This window comes from Cotesia glomerata, linkage group LG3, assembly GCF_020080835.1.
Source record: "Cotesia glomerata isolate CgM1 linkage group LG3, MPM_Cglom_v2.3, whole genome shotgun sequence".
NCBI classification, from domain to species: Eukaryota; Metazoa; Arthropoda; class Insecta; order Hymenoptera; family Braconidae; genus Cotesia; species Cotesia glomerata.
This window is the reverse complement of record NC_058160.1, coordinates 25082463-25103616: the sequence shown is the minus strand read 5'-3', so window position 1 is coordinate 25103616 and position 21154 is coordinate 25082463. Positions and strand designations below refer to the sequence as shown.

At 32.0% G+C, this 21154-nt stretch overlaps 1 protein-coding gene and 1 long non-coding RNA gene across 12 annotated transcripts; one reads left to right on the top strand and one right to left on the bottom strand.

Moving 5' to 3' along the window:
* Positions 1 to 732: 732 nt before the first annotated feature.
* Positions 733 to 2817, bottom strand: LOC123261295. 3 transcript variants are annotated; one of them, XR_006508651.1, is made up of 5 exons: positions 2731 to 2817; positions 2451 to 2627; positions 1636 to 2368; positions 947 to 1526; positions 733 to 817 (listed from the first exon to the last, which is right to left on the bottom strand). It is a non-coding gene; the product is annotated as an uncharacterized LOC123261295 (long non-coding RNA). The 3 variants fall into 3 exon arrangements; XR_006508649.1 differs by having other exon boundaries at positions 2451 to 2817; XR_006508650.1 differs by having other exon boundaries at positions 1406 to 1526; positions 2451 to 2748.
* On the top strand, positions 2139 to 21154 carry LOC123261291. 9 transcript variants are annotated; one of them, XM_044722867.1, is made up of 9 exons: positions 2161 to 2240; positions 4937 to 5118; positions 6099 to 6165; positions 6454 to 6560; positions 6639 to 16140; positions 16235 to 16635; positions 17017 to 17250; positions 17398 to 18349; positions 18423 to 21154. In XM_044722867.1, exons 2-9 carry the CDS (start codon positions 4961 to 4963, stop codon positions 20700 to 20702), a joined length of 13701 nt encoding a protein of 4566 aa, XP_044578802.1. In that variant the 5' UTR covers positions 2161 to 2240; positions 4937 to 4960; the 3' UTR covers positions 20703 to 21154. The 9 variants fall into 9 exon arrangements, with proteins under 9 accessions (XP_044578807.1, XP_044578808.1, XP_044578802.1 ...); XM_044722870.1 differs by lacking the exon at positions 2161 to 2240 and adding an exon at positions 3377 to 3434; XM_044722865.1 differs by lacking the exon at positions 2161 to 2240 and adding an exon at positions 3476 to 3988.

Here is a 21154-nt window from a genome sequence, read left to right as displayed (position 1 = left end):
TATTTAAAAATATTTTAAGTTTTAATTGAATTAAGCTGCTGGATTAGTTTCAAATAAAAAAATCTAATTTTTAGATTTTACATTTTAACGCACGTTTCGATATCAATTAATCGATACTTCATTCAAGCACTCGAAAATTAAAAGTTAAGTGATTTCGATAGTTTTAAAATCGATCGCTGTCAGACAAATTTCTAATTTCTCCTATATCCCACTGATGGCGCCACTGTGTCAATGACATAGCAACAAAGGAGTAACGCCTACTCCCGTTCAACATAAATACATGAAAACGCTCTTCTGACAACTCGTTTACCACGCAGATCCTCAATTCTTAGGAGACGTAATGTCAGCGTCGGGCGTTCACTACCTAACTCTTTTCGAGAATTTAGGTATATATCTCTGTTTTTTTGTATATTCGTTAGACATATTAGATAAGCAATTGTGAGAATGGCGAGTCAAGAGAGTATACATCGCTGATATCGTGCTCGTAAACAAAAATAAATAAATTTACTATTCTTAAATTTAATCGATAAAAAATATTATTTGTGATAGTTAATATAAATTCGTGATTATTAATCTAAATAATTGAGATGTATGTTCTAAACAGTGAATATTTCAGAAGATAAATATTAGCACAAAATACCAGCAGCAACTTTGCATCATGACATTATATTTTGTAGCCAGTTAAAAATAAAATATTATGAAAAAAAAAAAAAAATAAATAAAAATCCCATACCTTCCTTTCTCTAAAATACTTGTTAAATAACGACGTCTCGTTATTTAAAACTGCTGGACTGGGGACATTTGTAAAATCTGAATACTAATAGAAAAAAATAATATTAGAAAGTAAGTTGTCATTACGTTGACAATCTTTTTCATTACAGTGATTTTATTGAATTTGATTGAAAGAAAAAGAGTTTACTATTTTTATGCTAGAATAGAACTTTACTATCAGATTAGTCAATCACATAGATGCAATTCGTGTTGAATAATATTTTATAATACCTCGAGTAAATAAATAATAAATTTAGAGTACATCTATCAGTAGGTTGTATTATAAATAAATTTTTAATCGGTAAATATAGAAACAATAAAATAAATCTAGATAACATTTAGAACAGGCGGTAAGTATTATTCGAGTTGGACCGAAAATATTGCCAAATAAAAAAGTCGATTTAGTGTTAGTGGGTACGAATAAACCCGATAATTTTAATTGGAACGTCGCAACATAAATTAGTTTTACCAGACTTATTACTGAATAATGTCAGCCATTATTGTGAGTGAATATATTGTTATGACCATTGGGTTTCTCGAGTCTGCGTTCTCTGGCACAATTATAATGTTGCGTTTAAGCCATTAGAATGAGTTCGTTTGATATTTGACTATTTGCGCGGATACATATACTTACGGAGCTACTATACCACTTTAAAAGGGTATTGGGTGACAGTACTCGGGGTTCATTTTTCATATCGATTAGGTTTTATTCATTTCTATTGTAATCGCACTTCACCTCTAGGATTACATTAAATCTGTCAAAATTAATAAATGTGATAAATAAGACAATTTTATATTTACCCTTTTTTTCACAATTTATAAGTGTTTGATATTTATAATATATACTGAAAATTCATGACTTACTCAATAACTTTATTAAATATTGTGGCATGGGCATTAATATTGCCATTCGTATTTATAAGAGCTTAATATAATTATGATAGCTGTGCGTGATGTGTTTTAAGGGTTTTTAACAAAATACTGCATAGATTTCCGTGACTTATACTGACCTTTCCCAACGAAAAAAAGATAGAACAAATAAAGATTTAAAGACTATTTTTGTTATCTTTAGATCGTGATTCATTACTCGCCAGTTTTTATTTATTTGCTCAGCCATGTACTGTTGCTATAGATTATCAGGAACAAAAGAGATCTACTCATCTACAGAATACCTATTGAGTTTAGGATATATGTATGGATGGTTTAAGATTTCATAGAGAGAGCGCTGTAACAATGAATAATGTCCATTTTTTATAAGAGCACTCAACAAAAAAGACCTTAGTGCGTGTTACCGAGTTTTTAAAAATAGTGGTTTATCAACATTCATTAATAATAGATTTAGTGATATGTTAAGTATCTATTTAATTAAGACTCAGCTTTGTCATCTGTTGAAGATTTATTAAGCCTTGATTTTAGACTTTGATATCAAGAATAAGTTTTACTGACGAATAAACTCGATAATATAATTGGTAAGAATAAAACTATATAAAACCATTGTATTGTGAGCACTCGATTCCGAATAGTCGGTAGAAAATACTTTGAGAAAGCAAGATGAAATGGTGCTCAAAATCGTCTTAAGCATTATTTTTCCTGTAAACTGAAATAATTAGATATTTAACGACACCCTTTTATTATAATCAAGAGAGGTATTGTTAGCATTTAAAATAAATTATTCATACCTAAAAAATCTCCGTCATTTAATGATCTCAAGATTTCATTTTGAAATTATGTTTTTCCGGAGTAAAGAATTATATCGCTTGATTAGAGATGTTTAGACTTCTTTCTTGTGTGCTAATCAATTATAGTAGTTATCTGTTGTCTTACAGATCAATTAAGGTCGTACGGGAAATTATATGCTGAAAAAAATATTCGCATGGTTTGTTTTTTTGCTTTTACAACGCTAACTTTAGTTGTGGCTTTTGTTTCTGTGTGCATTATTTTATTACAAACTTTACAAACCTTTAAATTAAAAAATATAGTGTTAAATTTTTCAACGAACCATAGAAATTTTACTACGAGTATAATAATTATTAAATTATCATATTAGATGATTCGTAGGCATATGGATAAATAAATATTGCCAGTGCAGAATTTTATCCGATGACTTATTTGTTGCATAAGATGGAATAATCCTTCATTTCGAAAATGGCGCTGTGTATCATTCGATTCTAGAGTATTCCGAGTTTCTCGTCAGTTATTAAGACTAATAGTGATCGAATTAGCCCAAAAAATATTCTCTGTCTTTAAACATACATTTAAGCTTGACTAAGGTATACAGCATGGGTTTGCAATTTACTTGAAATGCAAAAAAATAATTTCATTTTTGATAGGAAAATTTCACAAAGTAAGCGTAAATTGTTTAATAAAAATATTTAGTTCATTAAATGAACGCTAGGGGCGTTGTTAAGTTCCGGAAATGGGTGTTGGCAGGATATTGCATCATAAAACAAATGAAAACGTAATGACTGGCAAAATTTAGCCAGACCAGTTCACCAGTTTAGTACTGACGTGTCTCTTGGTCAGACTATATAAAATGGCTTGAGAATCTATAGTTTTTTTTATTTAAATTAGAATTTTTATAAACTGTAAAAAAATTATATCTACGAAAAAGAAAATATTAAGTTGTGTTGTAAAGGTTAAATTTAGTTTTAATTAATTTTAGGGTAAGTTGATATATATTATAGTTATATATAGATGAATTTTAGGTATAAGTTAGTATCAGAGAATCAGAATCAGCGATGTCTAGCTATATTGAGTGAAAGGAATGAGGTACTAGGGTAAATGTGGTGGCGGAATCTATCGTGCGTCATACGTAGTTCACAATTCACTGCAGTAGCCATCTGCTCCCAAGGCTATACTGGAAGTTCCACCATGTTTTTTGTACGAGTGTGACCAAGTCGATCTTTATACTTTAGTAAAACTCCTGTGAATAATGAAATTGTAAATACTTGATATAAGATTACAAAAAACGTGCTAGTATTTAATCAATTTGTACGTTAATTTTAAGAGAAATTAGTATTTTTAGTATAAGTTAGTTTTAACGAATATATATATATATGTATATATATATACGGAATACTGAGCAAATGAATGTGAATTAAAACGTGATCTATTACAGACATGAAAAGTTTACGGGACGCGTTGAGGCACGCTTCATTTTTATTTTCGTTATTCAACTCTATGAGTTGCTTTTAAGCGTGAATATTTTATTTAAAGTGTGAGTATGTAAATAAATCCTGTTTCATAATCGCAATTTACACGTTGAATTTTATTGAAAAGTTTATTTCATAATGATTTAATATATTTTATATTTAAATTTTAATTAAGTTATCAACTTAAAATTATTTAAATTCGTTTTTTATTTTGTTTCTATTTTTTAAATGCCTACTTTACTGGAATTTTCTTGGAAATAAACTACTGGATAACTTTAGGCGGCCATTTTGCGTTAGCATGTTAAGTAAAATGGTGGATGTAAATCAATAAGTTATTGAGAGATTTAAAAAAGGTTGAAAAAAACATGAGTTTGAGTGGATTCAACTTTCTCTTTTTCTGTACTATTTGGATATAATTTATTGCCTTGTCAGATCAATTGCCGAACAATTCAATGAACTTGAATCAGTAATTGAGTACTTTAATTTGGATATATAATTGAAATTTATACAGTTTAAACGAAAATCGCGTGTATTCTTACATTTCAATGAATAAACAGTACGTTCTTTAATGGAATACGTGGAATAAATGATAACACCAAAGAAATTCTTTGATGGATTAGATAATGTGTAAATTTAAAGACTTAGTCTTTAAATATCCAGAAATGCTGAGCTTTGTTCAGTTTTCATTTTTGATGTCTTAGACTGAAGATATTGCAAGTAGTATTCTAGCGGCTACTGAAGTTAATATTCAATTTTCTTTAAGCTTAGAGATAATTATAGTTTGAATCGTAATTTTTGTTGGTAATGATAATGATAATGATTGAAGAAGTAAAATCACAAAAACGCTAGAAATAGAAGGAATATCATAAAATATGAATGTATGAAGTGATGCTAAGCAATGCAAGAAAGAAGCATTTAATCATGGAGTTAACTCCATGAAGATTAAAATTCAATAATATTAATCAAGACAATACAATTCCAAAATTTTACAAACAAATGAATTCTGGATACAGGTGAAAAGTAAAGCTGCAGCCAAGATGGACGAATACGACAAAAAGTTTGCAGAAATGCAAAAATATATTCCTTTTTTGGAAGCCATGATCGAAAGACTGCAGAAAGTAACAGATTCCTCCCGGGTGTTACAGTTGCAGAAAATGCAACAGCTTCATGGAATTTTAACAAGCAAGAAAAGAAAGTATGTCAAAATTTTGATTGCACAATCATTAACGTATTAAAGTACTAATTTATTATTAAAGTTTTAAATTAATTCATTTACCCTCGAAAATTATAAATTATAATTACAAACGTATGCAGATATCGAAATGACGAAAACTCGGTGAGTGCGCAAATGATATGTCCGTCGGAATTATTTGAATAGAGCTGACGATATTAGGATATCCGAAATTTTTTTTAATAAATTCATGAGTATTGGAGGTGAAAATTTAGTTCCATACAACTCTAACTATATTGATTATTTGAAATTTAATTCAAAATTTTCAAATAACTTTCTAAATTTGCCACTTTTCACCATTGATAGGTACCAATTTAATTATTAGAAATCTTCTGAAATATGTATTTTTCATACTTAGTATTACAGAATCGTTCAATATCATCAATTTTCTATTTCAGTTTTAGAAGATATAATTTTGCATACACATTTTTTTTTACAGTATGTAATTAAGTGCACGCTTATTAAATTTTGCTAATCGTAATTCTTAGTAAGATTATTTTTTTTCTTTATTTAAAGCTCATATCTATTTTATTTTTATCTATTTTATTTTAATCATACTGAATATTCTAAAAGTTATATCGTATATATTTCTGTGATTTTAATCAAACTTGAATTATTCTAAAATTAAATTTCGGACATTCGAATATTATCATCTTTATGAACATAAAATTTATTACACCCCATGAAATCGAGTTTGTTTACTACGAGATATATCATCTATAAAAAGCTGTTCTCAAAGTATTTTTACCTTGCACATTTACATTGAGTGCTTTGTGATTTCTGATACATGCATACGTTTTACTTTTCTGATATTTGTAGTTAATTGAATTCTTTATCATTTTAAATGTTCTCTCTTTTTTTTTTTTTTGTTTTTTTTTTCTATTGTTATTATAATATTCTGTTAGAATTAGGTACAATACAAATATTATGGTATTTTTAAACAGATTGAAGCTAGAAACTCTGCAAAAATGTGAAGCCGTCCTGTTAAAACTGCACAGCAAAGTTGACAAGGTATTTACGTGTTCTTGATATGAAATTTATAAGTTAAATTGAATGTCTTTTCAAAGAAATTTAATTGTTTTCAATGTGCATTGTTGAATAAGAAAAGAATGAGATTATTTTAATAAATTTGAAATTAGCAATAAATTAATTTTTTTTCAAAGACTTAGAGTTATTTTTTGGTGAATAAAAAATGGTTTGTTTATTGCTTGTACAATTTTCGAAGTAACATAGATTTATTATAGATAGTTTTTATTTTAAATAAAGTCTTCTACTCACGCTTGCTACTTTTGATTACAGATGCTTTATAGTTTAAACTCAGTAAGTCTAATTGATAATCAATTTCAGGGGACCAGTGGATTGAATTTTCCAGTTAAAAAAAGTGGAGACACTGTTACAGTAACCAAGTAAGTTTGAATTACATGAAAATTCAAAACAGCATGTTAATTTATCAAGTAGATGCATGTTAACAGTATAAATTTCAGTGCTCCAACGTCGACGGTGGATAAGAAAGCTGACGAATCTCAAAATCAGATAAAAGAGTCGGTCAAAGTCAAGCAGAAACCTGAGGAGAAGCTTGAAGCCACTAAGCGCAAGAAAGATATAAAATCTAAAAAAAAAATGAACGAAACTCCAGCAAGTCCGAGTCCACCGGCTAGTCCAGATCCAGAAAGTTCTTTAAATAACGCTCCTATAGTAATTCCGACTGAAAGAGCACTTGAATATGAAAGCAATGTTATTAGTAAATCCAAAAGTCTTACTCAACGCGACTCTTTGCCTACGAATAAATTATTGATTTTTACTAAATCACGATTGAGAAAATCAGATGACAAATTGTTCAACCGATCTGAATTATCTGAAAATGCTATCGATTCACCAACGAATAGCTTTGATGAATGGTCTATACTGGAAGCAAGTGAAAAAACTAATAAGCCTGGTCATAGTAATAAAATTGAAGTGAAACAAAGTCGACATAATTTACCGATTTCTTCTATTCCTAGAAGATTTGGTTCTCCTTTGGAAAAAAGTTCTGACCATGCTCTTTCAGATGTTGCAAAAGAAGTAATAAAATCAAATGCACTTAAACAATGCAGAAATAAATCTCCTCCTGATCCCTTCAGAACTAAAAAGGCACCAGCCCCATTGACATCGCTTCCACTCGATAGATCTGGACCACTATTGTCAAAGTTAGATTTAGCAGAACTTTTAAATGATGATCCTTCTCATATTTCGGATAAAACTGACGAGAAGAAGAGCATCAAAGAAAGATTATCATTAGATACCAAAAAAGGAATTGATAAAAAAAGTTCTTGGACGCTATCAAAAAATATTGATAAAGACAGCGATAGACGATGGGAAGAAGTAGATAAGCATATTGTCAAAATGACTCCCCGAAATAATATTCCTTCGTCTGCTAATAGAAGTGAAACGCTTAAAACTGATCAAAAATCACAAATACATTCCACAAATAATAAAAGTTATAATGATAATCATGAGCGAAGCTCTCGTCACTCATCTGAATTTCGTCATGATGTTGATCAAAATGTCCAAATACCTAACTTAAATGTTATACAAAAAGCGTTATCTCATATCTCTGAAAATGACTATGCCAATTTGGTAAATATTCATTTGCAAAAAGATGGTACAGCAAATCCTGATGATCGTACTTCGATGCATCAGCGTCGAGCATCTTCTCTTGCGCCTAGTGAGATGCATTTACATAAAAGTGGGCATCCTAATTATGCCAGTCCAGTGGAACCAGATTTTCGTCGGGACAATTTAGATTCTAGGCATCAAGATCATTACGATGTACATAATATTCAACCACCAATGCATCAGCAACCCGGCATGAGTCCAGGATTTGGTGGTCCGCAGTGGAGAGGACAGAATCCAAATGTACGTGGTCATTCCAATGCATCTCCGATGTCTCCCAGGCCATCTCATTATCCGCATTCTGGAAGCTTACCACCACAAGATAACTGGAATGTAGGTCCAAATTCTGTAGTCACAGATAATTTTCCTCCTCATCACGTACAAAATCAATATGGGCCAAATGTAAACCGCGGAGCAAGGTCGATAATGAGTCCAAATAATGAAATGAACTTTGCAGATGAAAGGGCTTTATCATCATCTCCCCAATCCATCCCATCACTACTAACAACTCCGTGTTATCCTCAATCTAAATTCAATTCATTTCCCCATGAGAATCGTCCAATTGATCAGCAATTTGATCGTTCTGCTGAATTTCCTCGTGGGCCTGTCAGACCACAGTGGGAACCCTCGCAAAACAGACCCAATGATGTGCCTTTTGACAAAATGAATGAATATTCCCATGGTCCACCAAGGCCACAATGGAATGGCCCACCTAACAGACCTAATGAACCAATTTATGATAGACCCCACGAATATCCCCATGGTCCTTCTAGGCAGATGTGGGATAATTCATCCAATCGACCCAATGAACCAAACTTTCACGATGGTTCTCGAGGAAGAGGAGTAGAAAGTCATTACGGTCGAACACCTAATCTAGATCATCAATCTTGGAACCGTGGAAACAATGAGTCTTTTAATAGAGGTAGAGGTGGCGATCGTTTTGGGTCTGAAAGAGGCCGAGTAGGAGACTCTTCATATGGTGGATTCAATCGTCGAAGTGAATGGGATCGTCCTACTGTATCAAATGATAATCGTTTTGGAATGAGGGATCCACGATATAGACCAGAAGCTCCCCCTCATCAAATGAACAATCCGAATATGCCCAATGCGAGAAGAGATCCTAGGTTGGTAAAAGATAACAATATTCAAGTTCTTGTAGTCAATAATAAGCCCTCAGAAAGTTCATCTGTTTCAAGAGATCCAAGGCGAAGAAATTCAGAAACTAAAGAATCAAATAAACCAACTAGCTTCAATAATGCTTTACCTAATAACAAAAGCAAGGGTGTAGAGAAACTAAAAGACAATGCTATTCGTGATGATGCTACATCAAAAACACCTTCGATTGATAATAAATCAAATGAAAAAACAATGGACGATAAACTAAAGAAAGATATTGATTCTATGAAATCACCATTACATAGTCTTTATGGTGCAATCGATACTGCTGCTAAAACTGGAAAAGGTTATGGCTTACAAAATTTCAAAATTCCTAAAATTAAAAAACCAATTACGCCTCGTCCTCCTACTCCTCCAAGACCAAGTCCATCGCATTTTGAAGATAAATGGGAAACAGACGCTCATCCATCAATTAACACTGGATCATCGGAAAATGACTCTGATGAAAAACTACATGATGCAAAGAAAACAGAAGTCACCAGTACCACTGAAGAATCTGTTGATAACTTGAAAGACACTAATACAAAAGATGTTGATCGAATTTCTAAAACTACGGAAGCAGAGACTACATCTAAAGCTGAAAATATGAAAGATGAAAGCTTAAAATCTGAAAAAGAATCAAAAGAGGAATCTGAGACAACAGTTGACACTTCTACTACTTTAAAAGAAACTGAGTCGAAAAGTAAATCGACTCAAGATGATACACCTAAATTTTCAGAAACTGCTACTCAAGAACTGATTGAAGCTCTTATTAGAAAGTCATTTGAAACTGGTGAAGCTAAAACATTATTAGAAAATGCCAGGATATTGAAAAAGCTTAGAGAAGTTCTTAACTCTGAAAAATCAGAAAAAATACTTAAGATTATCAAATCAGATTCTGACAGCAGTAGTTCTGATGATAAGAGTACAATTGTACATCGAAAGAAAATCTTAAAAAAGAAAAAACCTGTCATTGAATCTGATTCTTCGGAAGAAGAAACTTTGGCAACTAGGCTTGATAAAGAGTCTCCATCAAAAAGTTTTAGTAAGACTAAAAAGGCTCAAACTGATAATTTAAGTAAAAATGATAAATCAGAATCTGATTCAGAAAAAAAAGAAGTTGCAAATGCTAAGAATACCAACAATAAGGCAAATGAAGAGGATGTAGAGGTCAATAAAGAAGAAGATGAAGAAGACAGTAAAGTTGAAGAAGTAAAAAAACCAGTTAAATCTCCACCTAAAAGAAAACGAAAAGCAAAGAAGGTTCCAGCTAAGAAAAAAGTTAAGAAAACTGAAGAAGTTGTGAATGACGAAGTAGTAGCTTCTAAAGAGGATGAAGCAGTTAAACCACCAGTTGGAAAGCCTCGTAAACAAAAACGACGAAATTCTTTGGAAATGTTACAAGAAGACGTTCGTGAAATGTTCATTAGCAAAGGCGTGATAACTGCCACTGGTGTTCGGATGTGTAGATTAATAAAAGAAGCCCAAGGTAATTTACCGTCTATTGAAATGGATGATAAAGCAAGTAATGCTTCTGGTGTTACCAACTTATTAGAAGATTTAAATGAATTACATTCAGGTGAAGCTGAGTTTAAGTTGAAATCTCGATCTCGGAGTAGAGCTGAAAGAAGTAAAACTCCAGATCAAGTGCCATTGAAATCAAAAGAAAGCAAAACTCGAAAGTCTGGTACTAGTAAGCTTTCCAAGGAAATAATCAGTACTTCTGACGATAGTGACGATGATGATAATTTCGCTCTACGCAACAATGATTCAGGTAGAAGATCGAAAGATCCTTTAGCTGTAACTCCTACTTTAGATGAGGATGGTGATTATGGGCCTGTCGTTAGAAGAAGCGGACGAGTAGCTTTTAAAGAACCTCGCGTGATGATAGAAAAAACTGAACTATCCAAAGTTGACTCTAATGTCTTTGATACTTCGTCTGATGAAAGCTTTGGTATTGACGTTACTGAGTTAACAGCTGCTGTTGATATTTCACTGCATCCTGATCGGAATAATTCTAAAGTTACCAGAAAGAAGAACTTGAAGAAAGCTCAAAAGACAGCAACTAAAAACACTTCTGAAATGAATGATAGAAAAATTAGCAATACTCCTTTACCATTTGATGACGACGCTAGTATTGCTTCTGATGCTTCGGTAGCAAGTAGTAATACATCTAGTAGGAAAAAATTAATTGATCCAACATCAACTGATACTAATGAAGAATTGATTGCAAACGCTATTGGAGAGTTGGCAAATGATAAAGATAAGGATCCAGGTATTGATAAAGTCACTGATAATGACGAAGATATGGACACATTACATGAGGGAATTAAAAAACCACAACCGTCGAAGAGAAAGAAGAAACGCGCATCATGGCAAATGGGGGTTGTTCCTAAGAGTAAAAAGAAGAAAACTTGTCATCTAAATGATTCGGCTAATCCTTCTGAAGTTTTATCTGATGACGCTGAGTCAAAAACTGTATCTAAAACTTCTAAGTTTAAAAATGATTCATCAATGGTTTCTGATAATCTTGATCTTGATGAAGTTAAAAATACAACTACTTCTAAAGTAGTATCCAAAATTGTAAATGAAAAGAAACAGTTGTCTGGAACAGCTGAAAAGTCGAAAAATGATGTGGAAGAACTACCTTATCCAGAGTTAGATCTTAATGAGTTGGTTGAGTATGCGTGGACTGGACAGGAACGATATAAATGTCTCTTGTGTTCATTCAGTGGTAAATCTATCGTTCATCATTACACCCACAATCATCCTAAAAATGAAGTAATGATTTCTCGATTAACTCTACTAGATGCTAAACGGGCTATTGATGAAGCTAAAGATGAAGAATTTATTAAGTTATCAGAAGAAGTAAACTCAGGACCAATTCGTAAATTAACTTGTAGATTTTGTGTTTACACTTTCGAAGGAGAAAAAAATGTTATTATGGAACAATTTTATGAACATTGTACAACTCATACTGGTGAATACAGATTTACTTGTAAATGTAATTATCGAACTAGTATTAAATCTTCAATGCGAGCACATTATTATAAAATTTGTCGAAAAAATAATGAAAATTTCGCGAATTCTGTTCAAGAAGATCTGATTCCTTCTGATGAATATATTCCTGGTTATTTGTGTTCTCTTTGTAACTTCATTCAATTAAAAGAATCAAATGTTAAAAATCATATTGACAGAATTCATAAGAGTCTAGATTCCGATATAGAAATTATTAAGATCAATATGTCTGGATACTTGAAAGTTAAAGACAGTGGTAATTATACTAGATCAATGGATAGTTCAATTATGATTAAATTTGATTCCGATACTGAAGAAAATGATTCTCAAGTTAAAGAAATTGAACCGACAAAAAGAGAATTTAGGAAAAATACTGATGATTTGATTGAAGATTTTACTAAAGATAATTTAGCGGAAAAATCTGACACTGCTCAAGATGACGGTGATAATTCTTTGTCAAGGAAACTTAATGCATTTGTTTGTCCTCCAGAACTAGAAAACAAAGAAGTAGAGATTCAGCTGGAGCGTAAGAAAAAGATGCAGGAAATAGCTGACAATATTGGATTGAAAATTCAAAAGGACTCTACTGAAAAAAGATTATCGATTATTGATAAACTACAAACGAAAATGACAACTTCAGAGATAGAAAATATTATCGATAATGTTAATACAAACGAGGAAGAATATTTGACTCTTCATAATGGCGATGTTACCGAACGAGTAATGAAAAATGTCGTAGCACTTGCAGAATCTCAATTGATTGATACATTTGAAGAAGAACCAAGATTTAAATCTGAATATATCCCTCAAACTTCTGAGCTATCTGAATCTTGTGCTGAAAATTCATTAATGATCAATGAGGAGAGCGATGAATTAAATGTCGATAAATCAGACAAAAAAATGAAAGATCCACTTGCATTATTCCATGATGATGCTCAAAAAGATCCTCATAGTGAGTTGGAAGAAGCCAGCGATTCCGAAGTTGCTGCCGAAGTTAATAGACCGTATGAATCTGATTCAAGTGATGAAGTATCAGAGCCTGAGATACAAACAGACGTCAGTTCCTTACTTAAAGAGACTATCAATACATCTACAAAAGTACCCATGATGAATACAATTCAACGTTTAGCAGCACAATTGCAAGGCGTTAAAAGTTTTCCCGCTATCAATACTGAAGAACAGACCGATGATAATTTAATGGATACATCAAATACATCAATGCAACTACCTATAATTACAAGTGTAGTAAGTGAATCAGTGAAACAAAAATTACTATCCCAAGATCAATCTTCTGTTATAAAAGATACAGCTGGTGATAATGCACCGAAAAATTTTATTCGATTACGTCGACTTCCTGGAGATTTACTTTCTACTGGAGATTCAGATTCTAATAAACAACCTGAAACTGAATCATCATCGTCCATAGAGTCTTCTACAACAGCATCACCTGAAACTACAGTTTCCAGATCAAACGAAAATATTTTGGATACATCAGAAATAGTACAACCTGGTGATGAAGAGGGGTCATTTTTGAAGATCGAAAATGTAGTGAGTCTCGCACCATCTCAGGGAAATTCTAATGAGGATTCGCCTCTGATAAATGACATCAGAAAAGCTGTGGGTACATCACCATTGAAACCGGTTGCCGTTTCTTTGCTTAAAAAAGTAATGGGCCCGCACATTTTGAAAAAACTCCGTCCGATGAACAATGTTGAAACTTTGTATCACAATAGCTTACCTCCTGTTTCGTCGGCTGCAAACACAGTAACAGCACCTCGAGCGACCTCATCGCCTTCAAATGTATCGAAAAACTTCAAAATTGTCAAAGTTTTGAGACGTGGATCGACAATATTGAAGTCGAAAGATTCAGGTCAAAATCCATCTGTGTCAACGTTAAAAAGTCCTGATACTTATAAAAATATGTTGAAGTCAGGCAAGCTACGGCATTTATACAAATGTATGGCTCGATTGTGTTGCTTTACTACTGACTCATGTGATGCATTTGTAAAACACTATCAAAGTCATGTAGAATTACAGGTAAATTCTAAGCCTGAAATGTGTGATTATCAAAGGTGTGCATATTGTGATGATTCATTAAAAACAGCTGAGGATATGAAGAATCATTACAAATCAAGACATTCGTTCTGTGCGTTTCAATGTCACTATTGTTTCTATCGAGCTTTCACTCAGTCTTATGTTGAATTGCATCAGAAATCTAAACATCCTGGCAAACCTATTTCTGTAATTCTCGGTATGCGAGATTATCATCCAGCTGAAATGATAGACAGACGTGAACATGTATTACCTTTTATCTGTAAACACGAATGTAACAAATTGTTTTATGTTCCTGAAGCTTTTATAGCTCATTTGAAGACTAAACATGGTCCAACATTGGCAATTTTCAAGTGTCATCTTTGTGAAACAACTGCTTTTAAAGCAGAGTCTCTGATAAATCACTATAAAATGCACGGAATTTATAAGTATCAATGCTTATACTGTCTTTATGGAGCTGACAATACCACAGAACTTCATAATCACTTGGGTAATAGCCACAGTAATCGCCCGCCAAAAATTCTAGAAAGATCTTTGCCACCATCACCGGTAAGAGATAAAGATGTTTTGCTACAATTGATTATTAGAAACCTCGATGATAATTATAAGTGTTCTGAACTTAAGATTGTACAAGAAGCGGAAATAACTTCTAAGCAACTAAAAACAATCCGTCCTAAATTACCTGGACAACAAACTATTTCTAATAATATAGTAGTTACTACTAAAAGTCAAGTTCAGCCTAGTAGTATCGTAGTAACTGCTAAAAATTCAGTTCCACCTCCTAGCAATATAATTGTGGCTACTAAGAACCAAGTGCAGTCTTCTAGTAACATAATAGTGGGGGCTAAAAATCAAGTACAGACTTACAATAGTATGGCAATTATTGGTAAAAATAAAGCTCCAATACCAATCTTACCACGTCCAAATAAAACCGGAAATTCACATTCTACACTTAAAATTATTGATCCTCGAGATATTATCAGTTTACTTGAAAGTGACCACGATGCAAATGGTCAGCCTATTCAACTTAATGCAAATACCAAAGAAATGATTTTAAAAGAATCAAACCTTTTCAGTCACAATGGAGGAATAACAGTTTTAAAAATAGCTGAAAAACCAGCATCATCTCCAAAACCAATACTTCTACCGAGACCTGACAATTCTTCAGCTACGAGTACCGATCTTTCTTCTAAGGTAAATTCTGATACCATGTCTACAATCCATCAAGAACCTGAATTAGAACTACGGTATGTCAGTGATCAATTAAAAACACAAATTGTGAATGCGATTGATCCATTGAGCATTTCTGAGAATAATCCTTCTTGTCAAGATGAGTTTATAAGTACTAATTTTTTTGACAATAGTCAAATACTAAAATCTGCTGAACAGTCACTTAATCTCAATAAAGGTGATTCTCTTCAAAATGATGAAGAAAAAGAAGATGATGATGGTAATGATGATGATGATGATGATGATGATGATGATAGTGATATTGAAATCTTAGAATATATACATCATCCAAGTAAAACAAACGACACTACAAATGAAAAAGAATCATCAGCGGAAGTATTAACACCAGGTGAATCTGAGTTTAAGCCAAATATTGAAAAAATTGTTTCTTTAAATGCTGAGGATTTTCATAACACAGTATCTGAAGATAAATTGGACTTGCAGGATTTTAGCAGCGCGGACAATTCAACGGAAAAAAATAGTCTAACAGAAGTTAAAGCATTTAAAACACTTGATGATATCAAAGATACTGGGTATGTTGGTAGTGATCTTTATAAATGCGGGTATTCAGCGTGTGACTTTAGCGCCGAAAAAGCTGAAATTTTGAAAGATCACATTGCAAAGTGTCCACTAATTAATGAATCAAAAGAACTATTTTGTGTTCATTGCCAAAAACGTTTCTTCAAAATTGGATACCTTTTAGACCATTTTAAATTTCATGGCTTGAAACGATTTGGTTGTTCACTCTGTAGTCAACGTTTTCCTCTAGCTCAACAGGCCGTTAGTCATATGAAAATGAAACATAAAACTAATCATAGAATGTTACCAGCTGATCCTACTAATCCATCAGAAGATGGTCTTTATATTCTTCACGCTTGTGTAAGTACTTTTGTAAATGATTAAAGTTGCTGAAACCAACTAAAAAACTTGTGTTTTATTTATTGGTGTGATAATTTTTTTTTTATTATTACAGAAAAATCCTGTTAAAATAAAAAAAGGTAAAATAAAAGGTAATTCTAAAAACTTAAAAAATGAAGAGAAAGTTAGCTTTGGTCCTGCTGACATTGAATCATTACCTCGTCAAGCGATTTATCACCGTGAAGTGCAATGCGCTGTTTGTCCATACACAACTAAAGTTCGTACAAATATAATTCGGCATTTGCAACTTCATGCGACAGAAGAAAATGTCCCAGAGTCAGGGCCAGTTAATCCTGTGCCTTGTTTAGATAAAAAAGAAAGAATGTTTGATAAAATGGTTAATTTGGCCAGTAGTTCTCATCAAAATGGCCGCATGAGCACGGGAGCAGCTAAGGGTGAAACGGTATCACAAAATGATATTGAGTCTCTCCCGAAATTCATTCCAGAAAATAAAAGGTATAGATGATAATAATAATAATAATAATAATAATAATAATAATAATAATAATTTCTGGCTAAAAATATCGATTGAAAGGAATTCAGATATAATTTAATAGAATTGACTGAAACTGTATATATATATATATATATATATATATATATATATATATATATATATATATATATATATATATATATATATATATATATATATATATTTAATATAACTGTTTAATGTAACTGTATATATATATATATTTAGTTTGCATAAAGCAACCCTTTTTCAATACTTTTTAATCAATATTTTTAATAATTAGGTATTTTTCGAGTTTATTTTTTACAAAAAATTTCACTTATTAGTTAACTTATTAATAATAATATAATAATCTTTTTTAGGTATGTTTGTAGCGTGTCAGCTTGTAATTATTTAACTGTTGATGAAACTATGTTACGACATCACATGAAAGCTTTACATCCTGAAGAGCAATACTTTCGGTGTCCTCACTGTCCTACATCATTACCCGGGCAAGATTCTCAAAATATAATGATTGATAAGATGGGAGTTCACTTAAAAATGCATGACACTAAATTATATAAGTGTTCACATTGCAATCATCATCACTATCATAGGTTTGTATTCACATTATTTTCACAAAAGTCACAAAAAAAAATCATTTAATTGTTTTATGTTTTGTTCGTCAATTTCATAAATAATTATTTAAAATTTTAATTTCTAAAAAATATTTTATATTATTTTTTATTTTTGTTTCTAAATAGGCATGTTGTTGAGCGTCATTTAGCTGATAAACATCAAGAAAAAAGACCATTTGTAAAAGTAATCCGAGAAATTGAAAACCCAGAAAGTAGTCAGCCACTGACTCCACTAGAAGAGACTGAAGATGGACCATGTGATAAAGATGGCAATTACTGGAAATGTAATATGTGCGAGTACAAGTGTACGTACAAACAGGAAATGACGGCACATATGACATCAGTTCATAATGAAAAGTCTCAATTTAAATGTGGGCTATGTATTTTTAAGACACCATCTAAAATGGCTTTAGAACAGCACATTTATTCAAAACATCTTAATGATGAAAATGTTGATTATACTCTAACTTATGAGCGAGTTAAAGGAACTAAGAAAATAGTTGAGAGTACAGAGATGATAAGTGTTGATGAACCGTTTGATACGACACCATTATGGCGAAGGGATATGCCAAGAATACGCCATATTCGTGGTATTCTTTATGAAGATGAACCGACAATGAATTCTGAATCTCCTAGTAAAGCATCCAAACGTAAAAGTGACACAGAATTATCCTCAAAGCCGACTAAGATAAAAGCCAAATCATCATCTTTAGATGGTTCACCTGAAAAGATTAAAGTTCCAGTAACGATTGATGAGATGGATGTTGATGTATCGGTTATTGATTTACCGGAAGAAGAAATTACTGACCTTGACTTACTTGAGAAAAAATATGGTTCTTATGGAGAACCTGATGGCGTTCGCATGTCGTGTACAATTTGTAATAGATATAAATCTCGTTACCGTCAAGATTTGAGAGATCATATTTATAGAGAGCTTAAATACTGGCGACATAGTTGTGGAGCATGTGAATTCAACGCAGTATCTCAATCTCATTTGACGAAACATATGAACCGTCACCATAAAAATTCTAAACCCGAAGCTATTGCTCTTAAATCTAATCGAGAGATAGAAACTTGGGTAAGTTTTTTTAAAATATTTTTTATTTTATTTATTTATTTTTACAGGCAATTTTTAAAATAAATTTGTTTAGGTACTAACACTGATGAACCGACAGCAAGCTATAATACGTGGAACAGCACGTACCTCGGATGATTTTTTAAAAGTAAATAAGTCACCAATAAAATCAAAGGTTTATAATAAAAAAATTGAGCCACCAACAATAACTTTAGAGGATTCAGATAGTCCAGTAATACCAGTAGCAACGATTAATACCGTTGTTAAAAATTCTAAAAAAGTAGATCTGACCAAGAAAATTTCAAGCATGCTAGATATGAATATTGATGTTTTTGAAATGAATTCTAAAGTAATTAATAATGATAACGATGATGACGATGATGATGATGATGATGATGATGATAATGATGATGATGATGATGATAATGCTCTTGTAATTGATAGCAAAGATGATTCATTTGTAGAAGATGAAGAAAAAGAAGAAAAAAAAGAAGATAATGATAAACCAATTGTTATAAATACAGCAGAGCCTACTGCTGTTGAAATAAAGTTACGCCCAGAAAAATCACTTGCTTGCAAACATTGCGGCGATAAATTTTCAAGATTACGTGGATTTAAAACTCATGTTATCTTGAAACATCTTAAACGTGCTAACTTTATATGCCGTTATTGTGATCGAGGTGCTAATATTGAAAGTGTAATACGTCAACATATACGCACCAAACATCCTGGATGTGCTGAAGAGATAGTTCCTAATCCTGCTGCAAATGGTCCAGAACTCGATGATGAATTTTGGGAACGTGAATATGGTTTACCACAGAAAAAAAAAAGTAAAAAACGTAAAATAAAAGGAGTAGGTTCAACCGATAAATTTGAAAATGATAAAGTAGGATCAGGAGATAATTGTTCTATTTGTGGATTTACAGCAATAAATTCAACTGGCTTAGCAGCTCATATGAGAGCGCATGCCAATAAGCATACGTTAAAATGTGCTTATTGTAGTTTTACTGCTAATTCAAAATCGGATGTCTGGCAACATTCAGAAATTAATCATCCATTAGAAGACTGGAAAGCTGAAGAAATAAATACACCTGGATCATCAGATCAACCTCCGCTCCAGTATACTAAAACTCGAAATGAACAAGATTACAATAATGATATTGAGGAAGAAATTGTAACAGTACCTAAAATGACACGTATCTATAACTGCTTTTATTGTAATCTACGTAGTAGCTCATTGTATTCAATAGAACAGCACTGGAGTAAAATTCATAAAGATCCCAGTCAATCATCAAATTATAAAACTGGAGTACCGTTCCGATATACAGACAATTCTGAAAATAATTTAACTCCTATAAAGTTTGTAAAGTGTGGATATTGTTTCAAAAAAGGTTCAATCGCTTCAATACGGTTACATTCACGAAAAAAGCACCCAGACTTACCATATAAATACTCGGAAGCAACAGATAAATCTCGAGATATTTACATTTGTAAGTGGTGTGATGAAGTTTGTGAGTCACACCAAAAATCAATTCATCATGACATGTGTCACTCACATTTGCCACTGCGTTTTAAACGAGAGCATGAAATTGCTGCAGTTCACAAAGGATATGGTTGCCCACAATGTGAATTTATCTCTATTTCTCATGCTCGTATGAAGAAACATGTTAGCAAGCATTATGATAATTATAGGTGTAAGAGGTGTAATGCAAACTTTCCTAATATCACTTCTGCTACTCAGCATAGCACTGAAGAACACCCACTATTCGCCGCATCCATAGAAGGATCAGTAAGCAATTTAGAGGAGTTATTTAATGGTATTACTGAAGCATATGTTTCTGGTAATTCATCAATGAAAAATCGTAATGCTGATGGTATACTTCCATCAAACGAAGTCTTTAGAAATCTTGGAGTAGCTAAAAAATCAACTACTAAACAATTGTTGAGGCCATCTACAGGATCAACTATTAGAGCTGTAGCAAGGAAATCAACAAATCCTTTGCCTAGGTATCCTCCGGGTCTTGTATTTCCTGTAGATGGTTTAGAATGTCAATCCTCGATGAAATCCGAGAGCTTTAGTTATTATGGACTTCCAAGAGAACTTGTCGATTTGTCTCGTATAAATACTACGATGACCTTTGGTACTTTGAAAAAAGAAATTAATTGTGCGGCTTTAACTAAATTTTTAGACATTGACCCATTACTTATTTTAACGGATATTAAAACAGATCCTAAATACTCCTCTCTAATCCAACATCAGACACAATCACTTTCTCCACAACCACAGCCATCTCCAACACTACTACCGTCATCATCATTGTCACCCTATGACATCACCGTCACTACCATAACTTAATCAATCATGAATATTTAATTATTTCATTCATTTATTTTATTTGTCTTGTAATATTTTGATTTTTGTGACACTTGTTAATATACGCTTCAATTATTGTTTTATTTTATTTTATTTTTTTTTTTTTTATTATATTTGTATTTAAGTAAGTTGGAAAATTTGAATGCACCATCAGCAATCAATGTTTCTCATGTTTTATAGACTGTAATTAATAAGAACAATTAATTTAAGTAATAATCAGGCTCATGTTTATATAAATGGTCAATTAATTTTCTGCTTTTATTTTATTATTTATGTAGTTCATTTTTATGTCAAGGACATAATAAATAGTTTAAAATGTAATGAATTGTTTCGACTAACGAAACAGATACTGAACTTAGTTCAGTAACAGTTGTGTACATATTGTAAAACGTGGGAATTAAACAATAAATATTTTTAATTTTTATAAGTATAAA